Below are 21336 nucleotides of genomic sequence, written 5' to 3' on the forward strand. Positions count from 1 at the left end.
GGCAGATTGGAGATGGCCGGACATCGATTTGTTGCCAACAGAACATCACAGCATGCTTTGTCCAATTCTGATTACACTTGGGAGTATGAATATTATGAATATGGGCCCGTTTCATTTGAAGGACTCAAGGCTCATAAGTGTAAGTGTTGTCATAGATTTTAAATTGTGAATGTTTTCCACCCATCCCCTTCATTTTCTGTTGTATTTGCAAGTAAATAGGGTGCTTTTTTTGTAGAAAAAGCCCAGCAGGAACTCATATGTATATTAGGCCACACCCTCTGATTTCACACAAGGCTTTTTAATTAGAAAGGAACTCATTTGCATATTAGGCTACACCCCTTGTAATGTACTGAGAACCGAGACGGTTTGAAGGCAACATCCTTTAATGGAAGCACATTTCAAGACAAGACACACGCAGCCAGGGTCCCGCATATATACATTCCCTGGACGGCCCCCCTGGTCCGACCAGGCCAATCCTGGTCGGTTAAACTTCCCGCCACAGATGTTGAGGGGCGGGGCATCTGGTGAGCCACATCCGGGAACCCGAGGGTCTCCTTTGGTAGCCCTCGCCATGCGGCCCGGCCGCTTATGTACAATACATAACAATCCTCCCCCCTTAACTCAGGACACATAATCCGTTAAGTATGCGGGGGCCATGCGCTCCCGGGTGGACCTCCTTAGGCTGGCCGGCGGAGCGGGAGCGGTGGCCGCCGCTGCCGTCGGAACCGTGGCTACCGAGCCGGGTGGAGCAGCGGTTTCCCCGCTGGGAGGAACCGTCGGCCTGCGGTTGTCCCTGACTGGCTGTTCAGCCGGTGCTCCTGCTGCTGCGCTGCTCTCGCCCTGGTTGGGCACCGCTTCCTGCTCGGCCAGAGCGGACGGAGGATCGGGGCTATCTCGCTGCGGACCCACGGCCGCCTCTGTGCTCTGCCGTTCCGTTGGTTCTTCTTGCACGGCGCGGCGTCGTATCTGGTCGATATGCCTCTGCAAGAGGAGGCCACCCTCTGTGGACACATCGTAATGGCGGGACCCGGTTACTCGAAGTACCCGCCCTGCCACCCACTCGGGACCACTCACATAGTTCCTAGCGTACACGGGGTCCCCCGGGAAGAACCCCTAGCCGCCTCTCTGCACTCAGGGGAGCTTTGGATGTTGGTGGCCCGGTCGGGGTGCAGCCGATCTAACCTCGTTATGAGTTTCTGTCCCATTAACAGCTCGACAGGGCTGACCCCCGTGACGGGGTTGGGAGTTATCCTATTGTCAAATAGGAATGCGGCTAGGCGATGGTCCCAGTCCCCCTGTACTATGCGGCCCAGGGCCTCTTTTGTGGTGCACACCATCTGTTCTGCCTGGCCATTGGTAGCTGGATGGAATGGGGCGGACCTTATGTGATGGATCAGGTACCTCTGCAAAAACTCCCGGAGTTCCCGGGAGGTGAAGGCGGTTCCATTATCAGAGACAATGGTGTCTGGGATCCCATGTGTGCTCAGGACCCTGCGTAATGCCTGAATTGCTGCAACCGTGGATGTCGAAGCCACCGGGATGACTTCCAGCCACTTAGTATAAGCATCTACCAATATAAAGAAGATCTGGCCCTGGAAGGGGCCGGTGAAATCTATGTGTAGCCTGGCCCATGGCTTGCTGTGTGCTTCCCAACGCTGAACGGGGGACGCTGGGCGGTTCAGGCCGGGACTCCTGACATGCAGTGCACCTTCGGACCCATCCCTCTATTTCTTCGTCCATCCCCGGCTACCATACGTAGCTGCGTGCTAGGGCCTTCCTCTGGACGATCCCCGGATGCGTTTCATGCAGGGCCTCCAGCACTTGTCTCTGCAGCGGGGCGGGGGGACCACCACCCTGCTCCCCCATAACAGACACCCCTTGTGGGCGTCTAGTTCTTCCTTTCTCGTGGGGTATGCCTTGAACTCCTCCCCCAGTTTTCCCTCTGGCCAGCCCCTCACCACCCAGTCGAGGACCCAGGCGAGAGTTTTGTCTCGCCCTGTGGCTTTTGCTACCTCTGCTGTGTGTAGGGGCCGCTCTGGCAGCGTTTCTATTAGCATCACATGGTTGGCTGGGGCCGGATCGGGGTCTATGGAGGGAAGCGGTAGGCGACTGAGGGCGTCTGCGTGACCCATGGCCTTGCCTGGCCGGTGGACCAGGGCATAGGTGTAAGAATTAAGGAATTGGTTCCATCGCAAAACGTGTTGTGATAGAATCTGTGGCGTTTGGCGATTCGGGGCCAGGAGGCCCAGGAGCGGCTTGTGGTCCGTAGCTATTGTGAACCGCCTCCTGTACAAATAGTCGTGGAACTTGTGCACCCCTGCAACAATTGCTAGGGCCTCTTTGTCTATTTGCCCGTAGTTCCGCTCCGCTGCAGTTAGGGTCCTGGAGTAATAGGCTACTGGGACCTCCCTCCCGTCAGGGAGTTGGTGCCCCAGGCAGCGCCCACCCCGTACGGCGACGCGTCATATGCTAGGATCACCGGTAGGCCTTCGTCAAAATGGTGGAGCACATCGTTCGATACGAGTAGGTCCTTTACCGCTTGGAATGCCGCTGCCTGTTTCTGTCCCCAAACCCAGGGGGCATTCTTATCCAAGAGTCTGTGGGGGGGTTCTGCAATGGTGGCCTTGTGGGGCAAGAACGAATGGTAAAAATTTAATAACCCCAAGAAACTCTGGAGATCCGCCTTGCTCTTTGGGGTTGGGGCTTCCACAATGGCTCTGGTTTTGTTGGGCGTCGGGTGGATTCCTGCTGCGTCCACCACAAACCCCAAGAACTCTACGCTGGGCACCCTCAGCGAGCACTTTTCCCACTTTTCTTTCAGGCCGGCCTCTTGGAAACGGCGGAGCACTTCCCGCAGCCGGTTGCAGAATTCCTCCGTGTCCGGGGCAGCGATCAAAACGTCATCGAAAAATGGCTGTACCCCGGGAATCCCTTTGAGGAGAGAATCCATCAGACTCTGGAAAACCCCCGGGGCCACGCTCACCCCAAACTGCAACCTCCGCACCTTAAACGCCCCCTTGTGGGTGACTATGGTCTGTGCCTCTGCCGTGGCGGCGTCCATGGGCAGCTGCTGGTACGCCTGGGCCAGGTCTAGTTTCCCAAAAATCTTGGACCCCGCCAGCGCAGCCAAAACGTCACTGATGACTGGGACTGGGTAGGGGTTATCCTGAAGTGCCTTGTTAATAGTGCACTTATAATCTGCGCATATGTGCACGTCCCTGTTCGGCTTCACCGGGGTCACGATTGGAGTCTTCCATTCAGCGTGGGAAATGGGTTCCAGCACCCCCTGGGCCGTGAGGCGATCTAGCTCGGCCTCAATCTTAGGCTTTAGTGCAAACAGAACCCGCCTGGCCTTTAGCCTTATTGGCCGCACTTGGGGGTCGAGGGGTAAGGATATGGGGGCCCCCTTATAACACCCCAGGGCCCCATCAAACACCTCCGGGAACTCTTTACACACGTCGTCGAATCCCCGCGTACCCAGTTGCTGCACCCCCACTATTTTTATCTCCAGCGACTGGAACCAGGCTAGCCCCAAAAGTGTGGTGAGCTGCCGTTTGACCACCAGTATTTCGAGGTTGCCCCGGAACCCCTTGTACTCCACCCCCACCGTTGCCCAACCCAGGACTTGCACGGGGTTCTTTTGGAAGTCCCGGAGCACGAAACTGGCCGGACGCAGTCTGGGCTGGCCCCGCGAGCACAGCCTCCTCAAGGATTCCTCCGATATTATGGAGATGGAGGAACCTGTGTCCAGCTCCATCAGACAGGGCTTGCCCTCTATCCTGACTGAGACCTTAACCTTGCGGGGGGTCTCGTCGGGCAAGTTCATTACCTGTACGCTGGTAGATGCTGTCGCGTAGTCCCCGGTCGATTCCTGGTTGGTTGCCTGGCGGTGGCGGGTGACTTTGGACCGGCAGGCCCTTGCTATGTGGCCCATCTTGCTGCAATTCCGGCAGACCACGTGGCGGTAGGGGCAGTCCTTTTGCTTGTGTTGGTCCCTGCAGCTGGCGCACCTGGTCGAGGCTGGTCTCTCCGTTCCCCGGGGTCGCTGAGTCGCTTGTGGGCCCGTCCCTGGTTGGCGGCGCAGCTGGAGTGCCTCCTCCTCCTCCAGTCCGTAGGGGTCCATCTCTCCCTGGTGGACAGTGTTGGTTCTTGTCTTGGGAAAGGTCCTCGTGGACCGCTCGAACGCCACTGCCTCGTTGAAAGCGCTCTGGAGGGTGAGCTCTTCTCTCGCGAACAGCTTCTGCTGCAGCCTTTCGTCCCTCAGGCCCCAGACGAAGCGGTCTGCCAGGGACTCTTCCAGCTATGTGAAACTGCATTTGCCTGTGATTTGGCGGAGGGCCGCGAGGTAGTCGGCAGCCGACTGTCCCGCCTCTTGGTCCCTCTTGTGGAAGAGGAAGCAGCGGGCCATGCATGAGGGCTGTGGCAGGAAGTGCCCAGTGAGGAGCCGGACTATCTCTTCGTAGGACTTCTCCGTGATCCTCGCGGGGGCCGAGAGACCCTTGGCGATCTCGAACGTGGCCGCCCCACAGACGTCCCGCTTCATGCAGTCTTCAGTTATGCGGTTTGCCCACAGGTAGCACTCGACCTGCTCTGTGTAGGTTTCCCACCCCTCCGGGGTAGTGGGTTTGAATTCTTCGAGATGGCCCGTGGTCCCGCTCTGGGTAGCCATGGCGTCGGCCGTGATCGCTCAACGGGTTGCCTTGGTCGTCTCCATCGGATCCGCTCAGCCCGTTCGAATTCGGCGAGCTAGGATCCCACCTTCGTCACCGCTGTAATGTACTGAGAACCGAGACGGTTTGAAGGCAACATCCTTTAATGGAAGCACATTACAAGACAAGACACACGCGGCCGGGGTCCCGCATATATACATTCCCCGGACGGCCCCCCTGGTCTGACCAGGCCAATCCTGGTCGGTTAAACTTCCCGCCACAGATGTTGAGGGGCGGGGCATCTGGCGAGCCACATCCGGGAACCCGAGGGTCTCCTTTGGTAGCCCTTGCCATGCGGCCCGGCCGCTTATGTACAATACATAACACCCCTAGATGCCCAAACTACATTCCTGTGCATTCCTGCTAAAAAATAAAACCCTGCAAGTAAATAAATTTGTGGAGCTGTTTCTCTCTCTCCTCATTTCTATGCGCACAGAGGAAAACTAAATAGTTTAATATAATCCTCATTTTGGCATATGATAGATCTCTTAAATTATCTTTACCTACAGTTTGAGATGATGGGTTTTTGGTTCTACTGAAAATATCTAGATTTAATACAACAATAATGCATTAGTTTCTGTAATAGATCTCGGAGCCCAGTTGGAAGAAAAATCAGTTGGAGAGTACCTGAGGAGGAGGGATTGTGGGAGAAATGTAGTGGACAAAGGAAGGCTTAAGCACCGCCCTATCATTCAGATGTGGTAGTAAACATAAGAGTTAGGTGTGGCCAGCCTTTGTTAGAGTTGGATCCTGTGTGAAGAATCTTCTGTTGGGAGAAGACACTGGACAACTGGAAAAGATTTCTTCCAATGGAATATTTCTCCCTCAACTAAAGGGAAGCATTGGGCCACTCCCACAGCACCTACATTTAGATACAGGGTTCATCTTAAATACAAAGATGCTTTAGTTCTTGTTGATGCCTTGGATGAAGATGTTTATAATGTATGGTGAAGGGAACAGCTAGATTTATATGTAATAGACATCCTTTTGCCAAGTTTCTTGAATCCATTTTACTAAGCTTCTGTGATACATATAACACAAGTGGGAACCCACAAGGACTTGTGAGAGGCATCTAATTTTCCCCTCCCCCACTGTTTCTTCTTTCCTTTTCCTGAAAGTCCCCATAGTCACTTTCTTGATAGTCCCCATTGTCCTGCTTCCTTCTTGGTTTGCTAACCTTCAGATGGGACCTGAAGATCTCCTGGAATCACAACAGATCTCCCAGCCAGAGATCAGTTTTCCCCCTAGGGTTGTCAACTCCAGGTTGGGGAATTCCTGGAGATTTTGTAGTAGAATATGAGGAGGGCAGGATTTGGAGAAAGGAGAGGACTCAGCCAGGTATTATACCATAAAGTTTACACTCCAAAGCAGCCATTTTCTCCAGGAGAACTGATTTCTGCCATCTGAAGATCAGTTGTAATTCCAGGTGATCTCCACCCCCCACCTGGAGGTTGGCAACCAGTCTTCCCCTTGAATGGCTGCTTTGGGGTGGAGTCTATGGCATTGTACTCCTCTGAGGTCCCTCCTCCCCTCAAACCCCACTCTCTTCAGCTCCAAATCTCTAGGAATTTCCTAACATGGAGTTGGCAACCTATCCCCTTCCCACCTTAACTTTGGCCCTTGTCACATTACCTTTCTAAATAGGATGTTATTAGTTGTCCCGATTTTGAGTAAAGGGATATAGGGACAGGGATTTCATACAGCAAATTTCCTTTTGTTAATGAGCCATTTCTGAAGTGTGATGGTCATTTCAAGCAGTGCTTTTTTCCCTCTGTTCTTTTTCACCACATGATCTTCCTTGGATTTTTTAAAAAATGTTCAACTTAGATCATTTTAAAAAGTCCAAGGAAGATTGCACAGCAAAAAATGTGTGTGTGTGTGTTTGTAGGGAAGTGGCATTGTAGGAAAGGAAAGGTCCCCCGTGCAAGCACCAGTTGTTTCCTACTCTGGGGTGACGTTGCATTCATTGTAGGAACACTATGGAAATTTTAAACAACAATTCAGAAGCGTAGCAAAGGGGCTGAAAACAGAAAAAGCAGTTTCCCTCAATAGCAGCTCAACCACACTTTGCAAACCCAAGAAGGTTAGTATGAACAGATAAATAAATTTTGCTGTCAGCTGGTTACTAAAACAGGTCTGTCTGAAATGACAAGAAAAAAAAAACATTAGCAACCAGTTACTAAGACAGAATGCAAAGGATGTTTGGAAAAGGTCTTTATCTGACCCTCATTCTGTCCTCACCAATCTACTTTTTATCTACCTCCCATCTTCAGCTATATTTATTATTTATTTACTTCATTTATATTCCACCTTCTCCACAGTGGGGACCAAAGCAGCTCACATTATTCTCCTCTCCTTTTTTATCTGCACAACCACCCTGTGAGGTAGGTTAGGGTGAAAGTATGTGACTCGCCCAAAAGCACCCAGTGAGCTTCCACAGTAAGTTAGGGATTCAAACCTTGGTCTTCCAACCCTACTGTAACCGCTCTAAAATGCTGGCTTCTGTAGGGTGGCTGCTTTTGAATAGCTGCAACAGCCTAATTGAGTCATGCAAGTTGGATGGTATCAAGTCACCCAGCCTCCAGATGTGACCTGGGGATTTCCCAGAATAACAACTGAACTCCAGACAACAGAGATCAGTTCCCCTGGAGAAAATGGCTGCTTAGAGAGTGGACTCTATGGCATAATACCTGAGGCCTCTCTCTTTTCCAAGCTTTAAGCAACAGATTCCCTCAGTGGCTGTTGGTAGGCAACCACAGTATTCCAGGGTGGGTTTTATAGGTAAAAGGCAGGAGTAGGAAGTAGGGTCCTTTTGAGGTCTACTTTGGCCTTGGAGGGAGGACTCATTGGGACTGATATTCCCTTGGAATACAGTGGTTGCCTATCAGCAGCCACTGAGAGAATCTCTCTTCCCCAAATCTTAGCTCCCTTGGACTCTACCACAAAATCTCTACGAATTTTCCAACCTGTAACTGGCAAACCTAGCCAGGCCTGGCCCCAATGAGTCCTCCCTCCAAGGCCAAAACTCTCTGTGCAGAGAATGCTATTTTTCTTTGGGGGGTATTTAACCCCCCCTCCTGTATTTTGTTGAAGATTATAGATTCCCCCCCCCCTGCAAACTTGGAGGGTCATCCAGGTTTGCAGAAAAGCTTGGAGGGTCATCCAGGTTTGCAGAAAAATCTGTTTAGTGCTAATGTGGCCCCAATTCATGGACAGAGGCTACACTTGGATAATAGTATATAGAAGGTAAATGCAGTGATATAAAGAATGAGAACAACTGGTGAATGTCAGCTTCATGTATATGATGCAGAAATAATTCTTGGAGAGGACACGAATTCCAGCATTTGTGCACTTGAGCCCACTTGAAGTGAATTTTCACTTGGCAAGAGTTTTAAAGACAGAGGAACAGACAAGCCTACAATGTAAAGTAGTGAGGATGATTTGGAAACCCCTTGAATGTGTTGTTGTACAATTATACTAATTCTTTCCCAAGGCTGCTTAAAAAGAATTTGAAATGGAAGCTAGCTGGGCATAGTTCTGATTGGCTGTCCCCCCATTATGTCACCAGGGAATCTCATCCCCCCCACCTTGAATAGTTTTGTCCTAAGCATGTTTTCTGTTTCATTGAATAAGGAACACTGAAGAAAAATATGTTTGCAGATTTTAATTTTTTTTTTAATAAAATGGTAGGACAGGCCACTTAGGTTAAACATGAGGTAGGAGGGACAAGAGTGACATCTATGCCAGTTAACTGGTATGCATACCTGCTGTTGCAGTTGTGAACTGTGAACTTCTTATATTTCATATTTCTTCACTGTGTGCATTACTATAGTATTTCATGGTAATATTAATGAACTGGCAGCTTCAATTTGCTTCAGTGAAGAGAATTGCTCCTCTGAACATGCACCAGAACCCTTATAATGAGAGCTCCATTATCGTGGGTGAAAGGAAACTCAAATGCAAATGGAATTTGTTTGCTGAAGTTGTGTGTCAAGACTTCAAATGAAAGTGCAGCATGATGAAACTGTAATCCGTCTTAATTGCAGACTATTTTACTATGCCTTGGTATAATTGCCCTTTTAATTGGTAAAAATTATACAGCTAGCCAAGTAGCTTTTAATATCTTTGATGTACTTCATATCATTGAATTTACTTTCCCCTCAAGTGTTGAATTTAGTCACTAGCACATCGGAGGGGGGGGGGGGAACTCAGAAAAAATTATAGAGACAAGAATCTGTGCTACATATATGTTGTGGTGTCCAACCCATGGGCCTGGACACTCAGGTGGATCATGGAGCCTCCCTTTCTGGGTTGATCCCTTTTTGTAAATACCTACTTCTAGAGCATGTGCATAGAGAGCAAGGATGCCCCCCCACTGCCTTTTCTGATCTACAGCACAGGGAGGTGAGATCACTCAGTGGTGGAAAGGATTATTCCATGGCTCCAACTCTTGCCTTGTTCTGTCTGACTTGTATTTCCTTTTGCAGCTGTCTGAACCTGCAGCTCCTGCTCCTGACCTTGACACTGATGAGGTCATAACTCAAGCTTCCCATCATGTGACTCTGAAATCTCAGGTTTATCACTCAATAGCTCCCATTTTCAGTGGATCCCAGGTCTAGAAAAGTTTGAAGACCACTGTGCAAGGGAAAGATTTATCATGCACTTGTATATATTCAGGGTGTTCTTTACCCTGTTCACTGAGTCTAGATATTAATATATATTATTAACTATCCATAAAATGTGAGCTGCTGGCCCCAGTCCAGTGGTCTTCATATACAGCCAAGCAGGCACTGTCATCTCAAACTGTTAATCATCTGTTTGTGGGTAAAAGTGAGAAATGGGATTTAGATTACTTCCCCTGCTCAGTCCATAAAAAGTGGTGACCTCCAGCATGTTCTGTTCCCATGGCTTGGGTCCAGAAGAGTAGTGTGTGTGTAAAAATGTATTTCTGCATCTGCAAGTTCCTTGCTGGATTCTGGCAGATTGGCTAATGGTCTGCAACAATGAATGTCATCAAAATAGTAATGCTACGCAAGATGGTGTGCAGGAAACTTTGTTGAGTCATAGATGTTCTGTAATAATAAAACATTGATCTGCAGAATAAGAGATTTCCTCCCATCCATAATTGAACTTCCCTCTTCTCTCCTTCCTTTGCAGATTCCATTGTGATTGGGTTTTGGGTTGGCCTTGCTGTCTTTGTCATTTTTATGTTCTTTGTACTGACCTTGTTGACGAAGACAGGAGCACCACATCAAGAGTAAGCACAACCAATACCTAGCCAGAGTCCTCTGGCACTGATCATTTGGCACACTTTTTAGCAACAGGCCTTTGGAACTTGTTCATTCTTATGTTTCTGCTGCTGTAAAATCTAAACCATCACTTTGTTTTGAAAAAGACACTAACCCAAAAGCTTGTTACTTAAAAGAATGCTGTTTTTTTACTGAGTAAAAGAACGTTAGCTGACTTATAGGACAAATGCACAAAGTGAAGCTGTTGAGGGTGTGGGGGAGAGATTGACAAGGGCAATCCCTGCCTGTAGCATCCTCCTTCCTCATCTAAAGTGGACTGGGGTGGTCTGGAAATATATTGCACATTCAGGAATGCATGTGCAATAGAAACATTCTGGAATGCACGTTTTTAGCTAGATTTGTGTTATTTAATTCTGTCCTACTTGTTCCTCACACACAAGGTCTGCTACTGAATCAGAACTTCACAAACTCCTCTATGTTTTAACAAAGGGGGAAAAAGCAAATTGGTAAACTCGGTTGATAGATGATAGTCATATATGTATTAGAGTCACTAAAAGCTTAGTGACTTGATGTAGCAGGGGAATGGAATTTGAGGTCATGGCAAGCTGACCCAAACTAAAGTTGTATAGAACAATTTTTGAAGCTTCTTTGGAGCTTTCTCCTAGGATGGCAGCATCCTTGCTGAGGACTGATCAGCTGACCTGCAGGAACTCATAAATCCATTATTAATAATTTATGCAAATTATTAAGAATGGACAATTGCCCAAAGAGTCTACATTTTAACATCCTGTTGAGATCTCTTTCAGAAACATTTGATATAATGAATGTTCCAAAGTATTAGGGCAGCATGGGGATTTTATATTATTTCAGTACAGTCATTCAGCAACTATTAAGCATTTAATTAAAACAAGAATTGAAAATTCTACTGTCCCATCAAATAAGGTACATCAATCTCTTAACTTAGCAAATGATTTACTACTAAGAGCTGAAATTCTAGTAACTGTAATTCTAGTAAATAAGCTGAAATGGTAGTAAGGAAAATGTCCATCAAATAAGGTACATCTTTGTCAACTAAGCAAAGGACAAAATGTTTATGAGCTGAAATTCTAGTAACTGACAGCGAAACCCCAACGTAATCCCTCATTCATGTGTATTTTAGGTGACCTAATATTCTGGGTGGCTGTTCATGATGATGAGTGAAGCTGTGGCTTTGGCAAATGATAGAATTTAATTCGTTTTATGCAGTGTAATATTGACTGTTCTTGCTTTCTAGGAATGCAGATCCCTCTGAGAAAAGACTCTGCATGAACAGCTTTGTGGCTGACTTTGGACGGCCACTGGATTCTGACAGGATCTGTTCCCAACAAGCTGCTGAAGAATCAAGGTTGCTCTTCCACTGCTACATCAATGAAGTTGAGAATTTGGACAGGGCAAAACAATGTCACAAAGCTCCTGTCTTGGACAGTAGTATCCACTTCCAGGAAGTGTTCCGGAGCAGTGGGAAAGTCGAGGAGGAGCTGAGTTGTCACACAAAGTTCAACATCCCAAACTTTGTGAACACTGACCAGAATTCTTCCCTAGGTGATGATGACCTGCTGATTTCAGAGCCTCCAATCATTTTAGAGAGCAAGTCAGTTAGTCAAGCTTTACACCAGATTCTCAGCTGAAGACACTTGAGCAAAATGAACCAAGTTGGAGTCCAGTACATCTTTAAGACCAAGAAAGGATCTACCTACTTGAGCAAGGTGTTTCTCTAGTGCAGCAGGGACTCCTGTTTTGTGGTATCATACTCTTTGGGTCTATAGTAAACAGATGTCTCTTCTTTGACTGCCATCCTGTATTTTATTTGTTGGTCCAGGACTGAACTGATATGAAATGAATTAAGATTGTCTTTTCAGTGTTTGCTAAGACAACTGCATAATTGTCATGTGACTTTTAATTTTTTCAGAACTGAAGGTCAGCAATCAGATGAAGAAAGAATCCAAAACATAGTGGAATGAAGCCAATGTGTGATGTGAAAACCATCACAAGCAAAAATATGCTTGAGTTTTACACCTCCCATTAAGCAGGAATCTCAACCCTAAACACATTGGCTGTAATCTAGATATGGACAGTTGTACCTGGATGCTGCCAAAAGTAATAAACAAACAGGACAGTTAGTTACAGCTAATGTCTCATTGATCTCAGCAGGTAACGAACTCTTTGTCCATTGGGGTCCATAACTTCACAATGAGACATAATTTTTTTTACACCAAAAGGTCATGTGCTGGTCTTAAGGCCATAATAAATGAATGAATGAAAAAAAAAGAATGAAAAACACCAAAAGATTTTTTTGTGAGATGGTGCCAGGTGGCAAAACCTAGGTACTTTTGTTTCCAGAATCTTAGTTTCACTGCCCATATTGCACAAAAACGGAACATATTTGTGTCCCCAAAGATTCCCAGAATATAGAACAGCCAGGGCTTTTTTTAAAAGCAAAAGCCCAGCAGGAACTCATTTGCATATTAGGCCACACCCCCTGATGTCACCATTGTTCCACATGGGGCTTTTTTCTAGAAAAAGCCCAGTAGGAATTCATTTGCATAGTAGGCCACGCCCCATGACACCAAGCCATCCGGAACTCTGTTCCTGTGTGTTCCTGCTCAAAAAAAGCCCCGACTGAACAGCCATACTCGGTTGAGCGTGGGTACATGCATGCATGGTCTGCAGGGATTCAGGACTAATTGTAATTGTTCCTAATACACCTGTGCTAAAAACAGACTATCATGATTCACAATAGTTACAGGAAGTCCTAGGGTACATAAGGTACTAAGACATGTTAACTATACCAACAACTTGTGAAGTAAGCTTTTACTTGCTCTAGTGCACTGTTTTTGGAGGAAAAGGAGATATCTGGGGCATGCTGATACCCACTTAAGTTGCCTGAATTCCCAGAAAGCTTCTGTAGCATGTATAGAACAATAATAAAGTATAAAACATTATTTTGGCCAATTGTTTAGGAAGAAACAAGCTGCTCTCTGCTTCTGATATTATGGAGCTGGAGTCCCCTACATGGCACCTTTTCTGGCTCTTGCCAAGTGTCTTTAGAAAGTGGGCAGGATTAGGGTGAGGCTTTTGTCCAGCAGGGCTTCTAACTGACTGTGCAAATTTTTAAAGAAGTTTCTTAGGCAGCAGCTGCCACCACAAAAAAAGAACCTTCACCACTGCTGAAGGTAAGCTAGGTGCTGCAAGAAAATATTTTCAAACAATTTTAAAAGGCATCCGATAAAAACAGCTTCTGCCTAAAATGTTGATAAGTTACTATTAGATTGAGGCATAACCTCAACCTGATATTTTGTGGCTGACTCCACCTCCTGTGGCAACCACACTGTGTCAAAATTTTAAAGGTGCTTGCAGGCTTGAAAGGGCTGGGGACCATTGTTTTAAACTTATACATATAACTGACATGAAAGGGAAAGAATGCTATCCCTCTTTCTTCTCTTGCAGACAAAACAATTCTAAGCAGATCTAAGCAAGCCCCATTTTATTCAATGGGGAAAACCGTGTTCAATGAGTAAATTACAACTGCATTCTGAGGCTGCAATTCTATCAACATTTCACTGAGAATAATGGGGTATTATCGGATATAATTGCCTGCAGAATATTAGCCTAAATCTCACTGTATTTTGAAGCTAACTCTACAAGCTATGCCAGAACCCTTTTTGTAGCATTCAACTGTAAGACTTGGGAGAAGAAACCAGGAATGGTTCTTCTCCCTCTAAACTTCTGACTCTACATTATCTAAGCAGATACAGAACTACGCACTGCTAGAGTAAAAGAAACTGTGGGATCTAGCACTAAGTTTTAAACCACGAACTTCCTCACTTGACCCAGTTCCATTGTTATAAATGTTGCCTTACACTTCAAATAAATTGAACCCTTCTTTTATTTTAAAAGGAAATCCTTACAGATTCTGAAAATGCTTTATTTAACCTTATAGATCTGTATCACCTAAACACCTAACTCTTGCAGTCTGGATCATCATCAGCTAAGGGCAAATAATTTGAATTCTTCCCAAGGTGCTCTATCTTCAAATACTCTCCCTCATCACCACCTACAATCTGGCAAGTATGCATAGCTTTGATTCTCCTGCCTCACTTGCTTCCTTATGTAGTCTCTCACCAATTCAGGCTTCCTCTTCTTTTGCACACTGGAAAAAATATGGCCCTCTCTCCACTGCCTAATGGAAAACTCTTGTTCATAGTTTGGTTCTCTTCTTGATAGTGAACTCTTCCTTTATCACACCTCAGCTCATTGCCATTGGTCTAACCATGTAGTCAACTCTTAAACCCTCCATTACCTTCCTACGCAATCCCAGGTCCTATTTTTCTGGTCTTTTCCCAACTTTTTGCATTAGATAGTAGAAACACATGCAAGCATCTACTATGCCAGGGGTGGCCAATGGTAGCTCTCCACATGTTTTTTTGCCTACAACTCCCATCAGCCGCAGCCATTGGCAATGCTGGCTGGGGCTGATGGGAGTTGTAGGCAGAAAACATCTGGAGAGCTACCATTGGCCACCCCTGTACTATGCAGTGAAATAATTTAGTTGATCCGCATATTAAGCAAACAATTGGCTTACTAAGCAAATTAGGCTGCACAGATTTTGAGAAGTAAAATAGTAGACCTTAGAAGTAGCCTTGCCATTTTTAGATTGGTAATCGCATACTAGTCTGGACCTCCCACTCAACCTTTTGTGCAGGCTGATGGGAGAACTGGGGAGGGGGCAGACATAATATTGTATGATGTATCAATGTCACATCCTAGCAAAAACCTGGACATATCAGTGTCTCAGCCAATGCCCTAGATCAGAGGTCCCCAACCCCCGGGCCGGGGACCAGTACCAAGCCGTGGCCTGTTTGAAATGGGCCGCGCAGACTCACTGCCCCCCTGCAGCTTTGCCACCCCGACCCCACGGTGTCTCCTCTTCCCCAGCCTTAAAATTATGAAAACGGAGGGAGGAGGAGGTGAGGCTGCACAGGGGGCAGTGAAGGAGGGAGGAGGAAACGGGGAAGGAAAACTGGAGGAGGCAGCGAGGCTGTGGGGGGGGGGGGCGCGAAGGAGGGAGGAGGAAACGGGGGAGGAAAATGGGAGGAGGCAGCAAGGCTGTGCGGGGGGGTGAAGGAGGGAGGAGGAAACGCCGCCGGGGGGCCAAATTGGGTACCCTCCACCCTGCCGAACCTGGGGCCAGTCCTCAGGGCCAAAAAGGTTGGGGACCACGGCTCTAGATCACCTCTAAAACTCTCCAGTAATACCATACAGCATTGGGAGAATTCCACAAGGTTGGCTTATACATGGATATCAGGTGAAAGTTTTTGCCTGGATGTGGCATCATGCATGTCCACCCCTTGCCTGCCCCTAAAGCTCCTGGTGGGTGCTGCATGGCGGCCTATCAACCTTGCTTACACAAGAGAGAAATGATAAAAGTGAACATTCTGTTTTGGAAAGCTGAAAGCCACATAGTTATCACCAGTTGTTGAACACAGCTAGTCGTATGTTCTTCAAGAGCTGATATTTTTCTCATTAAAACCAAATTAAACACTTTTAACATATTCAATTTAATATCCAAATTCACCTATCAGTAACATAAAAACTATCAACAAAAATTTCAAGGAATCTGTACAATGGAAATCTGGACATAGGTCCAAGAAGTGGATTTGTGACCTGGGGGAATACATTCTGCTTTGTCTTTATTAAAACTCCCTTATAAAATTGTATGCTTCAGATCTTCCAATAACTTTCAGGTATGTTTGAGCCTCCTGCAGGAATTATGACACCCTGCTTCTGCAGTTGCCGCAGAACGTCCAACATGGAATCCAGTTCTATGCGGAACTTCTCCAGCTCTTGGTTTTTCAGCAGGGCGAGCTTCCGCCATTTCTCAGTTTCCTGGGTTTGTTCCAGTTCTGCAGTATGTCGAGTGTGCTGTATCACCTATGTAGCGGAATAATATATTATTTAGACACAAACTCATTACTTGGAAACTACAAAATAAATACATCTAATTCTCAATATGGCCAAATCTGTGTATACTTAAACCCAGAGAATAAAACAGGGATTTTTCAGAAATCACAAATTATTCTGGGTCTAACAGACCCAAGAAGAAAAATACTGATTCCTTTTTTAAAAGCCAGTCTGACCTTGAGCTGGCTTGGGTTCTCCTGCAGCATGGTTTATACTGCATTGTAGGAGAAGCTGGCCCCAGGATCTGGGTACAGTGGGGATGGCTCCTCTTGCAGTTTGGTTTAAACCAAGGAGGAGCGCATCACCCATTTAAGAGAGTCTACCAGCCATTCAGTATAGCTGAATATACTTGAATAAAAGTATACTGGCAGCTGGTCAGATTCTCTGATCTGTCTTCAACTTAAATAATACCTTTTAAATACCTGAAGGCATTTTTCGGGTATTATTTTGGCACAGTTTATGTCAAACGCACACCCCTAATATGCATGATTAATTATATTCATGGGGACCAGAGATGGGACTTGCTCAGGCCCAGTCTGCTATTGCTGATTATGGTGTGGCATGGTGGTAAAAATACAATTTGGGTGATCCCAGGTCAAATCCCCACTCAGTTGTGGAAGAGCACTGAGTGACCTTGGACTAGTCACTTTCTCTGAGCGCAACCTACTACACAAGGTTGTTGAGAAGATAAAATGGAGGATGGGAGAATGATGATGTAAGCTACTTTACGTCGTCACTGGGGAGAAATGTGGCACATAAATACCTAAACAAATAATGTCAAATAAGATTGGTGGCTTCATGCAAAACTGAAAAATATACATGTAAGGAAAGCATTTTATGTAGAAGAACGTGGGATGTAAAATATGATATGCACATCAGTCATGGCCCTTATGAGTATGTCATACTATATGTATTTTAGAAGGCGTTTTTATACAAATCTCTTTCAAAAGGTACAGAAATGATGTGTTTGAACAACACTGGAAACACAAGCATCCAACTTTGTTATAATGCACAAAATGACCCCAAGAAGCAGCAATGATGCCATTCCACAGAATGTGAGAGATGTGTTACTGGAACTGACTCTTAAGAACAAGAAGCCCTAAATCCTAATGCAAATGTGAAGAAAGCTCATTAAAACTTGTGACAGAAGCTCTTAATTAGCATGCTGCCCATGATTCACAGGTACAATGAACATAGAATTCATTGTTACATTTCAAGGCCATCAGGCAAATGGTTTTTTGGGTTTTTTTAAAGCCACAAGAATAAATGTAGACTTGGATTAGGACATTTTCAGTCATAACATTATGAAGTATTTTTACTCAGGAAATGACAGAAAAAGCGGAGTTGCTTTACTACTGAGGCGAGATGTAGCACAAGCAATCAGGGGCTATAATGCAGTCTGACCAAATAATATCAGATTTACTGGAAAGCCTATCAACATAACCATAATTCAAGTTTACATCCCAACTTCAGATGTCGAAGAAGAAGAAAGCTTTTATACAAGTATCAAGGAAGAAATTGATCACACACCTGAACAAGATGAACTGGAAAACCTTTATTCTCTCTGCTAAAATAAGAGCTGATTGTGGTATAGACCATGAATTGATAATATCAAAAATTATTATAGACCATGAATTGTTAATATCAAAGATTAGAATGAAGCTGAAAAAAAACACCAAAACATTCATAGTGTCAAAATACCATCTAAACAACATTCCTGAAGAGTTTAAAAAAGACTATGTAAAGAACAGATTTCCATTACTAAATTGAAGTTAACAAGGAGTGGAAGAACTGTGGTCTGAAACCAGAATTATCAAGAAAGAATGTGCAAAGACTATTCCAGAAACAGGTCTAAATGCAAGGTTACAGTGACTGGCACATAGGGAGAAGAATAACTATAATAGGCAGTATAAAGAAAAAGAAAAAAAAACCAATGAAAAGAAAGGAGAAAGATTTCCCCCCCAAGTTTCAAGAGATCAAAGGGAAATTTAAAGCATGGTTAGGCATGCTGAAAGACCAACATGGAAATAAATTAATTGAACAGGACAAAATATTTTGTAGATTACAGCAAAGCTTGCATCATGAACAGCTACAGCTGGTTTTAAAAGAAATGGATGTAACACAATATGGAGAAACAAAATGGTTTCCAATGGCAAAGGTTTCAGACACATATGTATTTTATCTCTCTACCTGTTCAATCTGTATGCCAATAATTAGGAAAACTGGATTAGATTTGGATTAAGGTAGCGTGAAAACTGAAGGAAGGAACGTTAACCATTTGAAATGCAGGTGGGCACCACATTACTGACAGAAAACAGTAAAGACCTCAAACAATTCCTGATTAAGGTTAAAGCAGAAAGTGCCAAGGCAGGATTACAGCTGAACATGAAGAATACAAAATGACTACTGAGTAGGGATGGGCACAAATTGGAAAAATTGGAAAAATGGAGGTTCATTGAAGTTTATGCTTCAGAGGTTTTCATGAACCTCAAACCATGAACTTCTCTATTGCGTAAAATGGTTTGTGCTTCAGGAGGTTTGTGGGGGCCCCTACCCAGAAGTGAGCCCTGAAGGCATTTAAATGCCTTCAGAGCTCACTTCCAATTGGGCCTGAGTGAGCTCTAAAGGCCTTTAAAGCTGGGCTGGCCCAACCTTTGGATCTCACTTCCAAATCTGCCTGTAAACTTCCATGAGGTTCGTGGGTGGGTTTGGGGACTAAACTAGTCTCCTGAACCCCTAGATTTTTTTTCATGAACCAGCCTGGTTCGTGCCAAACTGAAGTTCTTAAATTGGTTTCTGCTTATCCCTGTTACTGAGGAATTACATAACTTCAAGGCTGAAATGAAGAAATTGAATGTGTTCGATTTTTTATTCCTTGACTCCATCATCAACCACAAGAGGACTGCAGCCAAGAAATGAGGAGACTAAGATGCGAAGGGTAGCCAGGAAGGACCTAGAAAAGATCCTTAAGGGTAAGGATGTGTTGCTGGTGACCAAAATCAAGATAACTCATACCATACTATTCCCCATTACTATGAAAGCTGGACAATGAAGAAAGCTGACAGGAAGAAACTTGATCCATTTGAAATGTAGTGTTGGCAGAGAGTTTTACAGATACCATGGTGTGCCAAAAAGACAACCAGGTTCCAGATCAAATCAAGCCTGAACGCTCCTATAAACTAAAATGATCACACTTAGGATATTGTACTTTGGACACATTATGAGAAGACAAGAACCACTGGAAAAGACAATAACACTAAGAAAAACTGAAGGCAGCAAGAAAAGATGAAGACCCAACATAAGACAGAGTGATGCAATCAAGGAAGCCATGACCCTCAGTTTGCAAGACCTGGACAAGGCTGCTAATGAAAGGACATTTTGGAGGCCATTACTTCATAGAGTCACCATAAACTGGAAGCTATGGCACTTACCACACACACAAGAATAAAAGAGAACTTTTTGTATGTTTTGAAAAAGATGGCAGTAGAGAGGCCATTACTTCAGAAAATAAAGAAAATAACTGATGAAACATTTTTACAAAATTTGCAGTTCCACTAGCTGATGTGATCTCTGTAGCTTTGTCAATTATTCAGCGTTAAACTTCAGGGTAATCAATTAGCTCTTTCTATGTAAGAGTCCTGTGCAGACAATATACATAATACCAAAACACCAACATATATAATTACGGGTTTGGAGTGGACTATTAAGATATTTACTTGAACCCTGAGTTAAGAGATGGTCATCCATCTATGTACCCCATCCAACATCTTAATTTGCATAACCCAGCTCATACTACAGTTAATAAATAGTTACATGTTACAGTAACAGTTACAGGCTACATGTAGATTTGTTGACAGCACATGGATCTCTCAGAGGAGAAGAGATTGCAAGGATTATGGAATTAGAACTGGCCTGCTATCAATTGATACATATAGTAAAAGAAAATGGACCATGGTATGGAAATAGACACAATGAAAAAACTGAAAAACTAAACCACTGTTAAATACAGGGCTATAAATCACAACTTTTAACAATGCTCTTAATAAAATAAATTCAAGTCACCACATCGGTTCATATGGATTTTTGTACTTCAGGCTGATACATGCTTATGTGCTTGTCCGTATTTTACAACAAGACAGCCTTTATTGGCATATATAAGAATATAAAATAGAGGGTCGGCCAGATAATGATGTATAGTTAAATTAAACATATATAGATTGGGACCCTGGTGTATATAGGCAGAAGATCCCAAAATTCAATGTCTAGGTGATGCATGTTGTTTTTATGTGGGAAAAGGATGTGTCACATTTTACAGTCCCCCATCAGGGTAACGCTTCCTCCACCCATGGCAAATTCCTGCCCTCTGCCCTTTAAATGTCCTCAGACTAGCAAGAAAAAGAATCAGTTCCCCACCCAAGTCCTCCTCCGTTCCCAGGATGATCTGATGGGTTTCTACAGCCCAGGGTTCAAATAGGCCAAAACAGATAGCATATGCCCAGCAGCTTGCACAGCAAACCTCATCACACATTCAAGATCTTGTCTTATGGGAGCTGCATGGGCAATGCCACTCACTAGTACTATGATCACCACCAGTTCACCACCATGACTACGGATGCTGTTCAGGCAACCCAGGCTGCTGCAGAGGTTTCTGAAACAGCCAATTCCACAGGCTTTCTGGCTAGCACCAGTTCTGGTCCCACCTGTTCCATTTTGACACGCACGCGCACACACACACACAGCCAAGAAAGTCAGATTTTGAAGCTCACTGAGTTGGATCTTGCCAAGCAGTAGCAACAATCAGTTTTTAAAATCACAATTCACCATTTTATCTACCTGCTGAAGCTCTTGCTCTCTTTGTTCATATCTGGCTTCCAGCTGTCTGATCTTCCTTTCCAGGCACAAAAAGTGCTTCATCTCAGGCCTCTGGCTCTCTTTAGCTTCTCTTAGTTCTTCTAACAATTTTCCCATCTAAAAAAATGTGATATTTTATGCATGTTAATAGGTTCTCTGCGTGCTCAAACACATCAGCAACAGCAGGTGCAAGAATAAATATACAAGGGGTGGTGCTGTCCCTATCTTCCCACATAAAACTCAATGAACCCAACTTTCCTGTTGGAACAGAAAACAACAAAGTGGGACATAAGAATAGTCCTACTACATCAGACCAATGGTCTATGAATGTCAGCATCACGCTTCATATAGTGGCCAAGAAAGCCTATGTGTAGAATGTACAGGCAAATCCTCTGCCTGATTTTACCCCCTCCGCAACTGGTATCCAAAGCCAGTCTGCATTCAGCCACTCATGGACCTGTCTTCTGGGAATCTGCCCAGCCACCATCACTTCACCATGTGGCATGGAAAGAAAAGCATCAGGAATT

General features: G+C 45.0%; 2 protein-coding genes across 3 annotated transcripts in view; one reads left to right on the forward strand and one right to left on the reverse strand.

Moving 5' to 3' along the window:
- Window positions 1-12275, forward strand: part of MRAP2 (melanocortin 2 receptor accessory protein 2) — a 61775-nt gene extending 49500 nt beyond the window's left edge. The window contains exons 2-4 of the mRNA XM_060258427.1: window positions 6-139; window positions 9867-9966; window positions 11232-12275. Of these exons, the coding sequence (XP_060114410.1) occupies window positions 6-139; window positions 9867-9966; window positions 11232-11625 (628 nt within the window). The 3' untranslated portion in view covers window positions 11626-12275. The remainder of the gene's footprint in view (window positions 1-5; window positions 140-9866; window positions 9967-11231) is intronic.
- A 3264-nt stretch (window positions 12276-15539) lies between these two features.
- Window positions 15540-21336, reverse strand: part of CEP162 (centrosomal protein 162) — a 68593-nt gene continuing 62796 nt past the window's right edge. For both annotated transcript variants that reach the window (XM_060236650.1, XM_060236643.1), the window contains 2 exons: window positions 20792-20926; window positions 15540-15928 (listed from right to left, as the gene is read on the reverse strand). In XM_060236650.1, the coding sequence (XP_060092633.1) occupies window positions 15719-15928; window positions 20792-20926 (345 nt within the window). In that variant the 3' untranslated portion in view covers window positions 15540-15718. The remainder of the gene's footprint in view (window positions 15929-20791; window positions 20927-21336) is intronic.

The sequence above is a fragment of the Heteronotia binoei genome, chromosome 1 (genome assembly GCF_032191835.1).
Source record: "Heteronotia binoei isolate CCM8104 ecotype False Entrance Well chromosome 1, APGP_CSIRO_Hbin_v1, whole genome shotgun sequence".
In the NCBI taxonomy this organism is placed as follows: domain Eukaryota; kingdom Metazoa; phylum Chordata; class Lepidosauria; order Squamata; family Gekkonidae; genus Heteronotia; species Heteronotia binoei.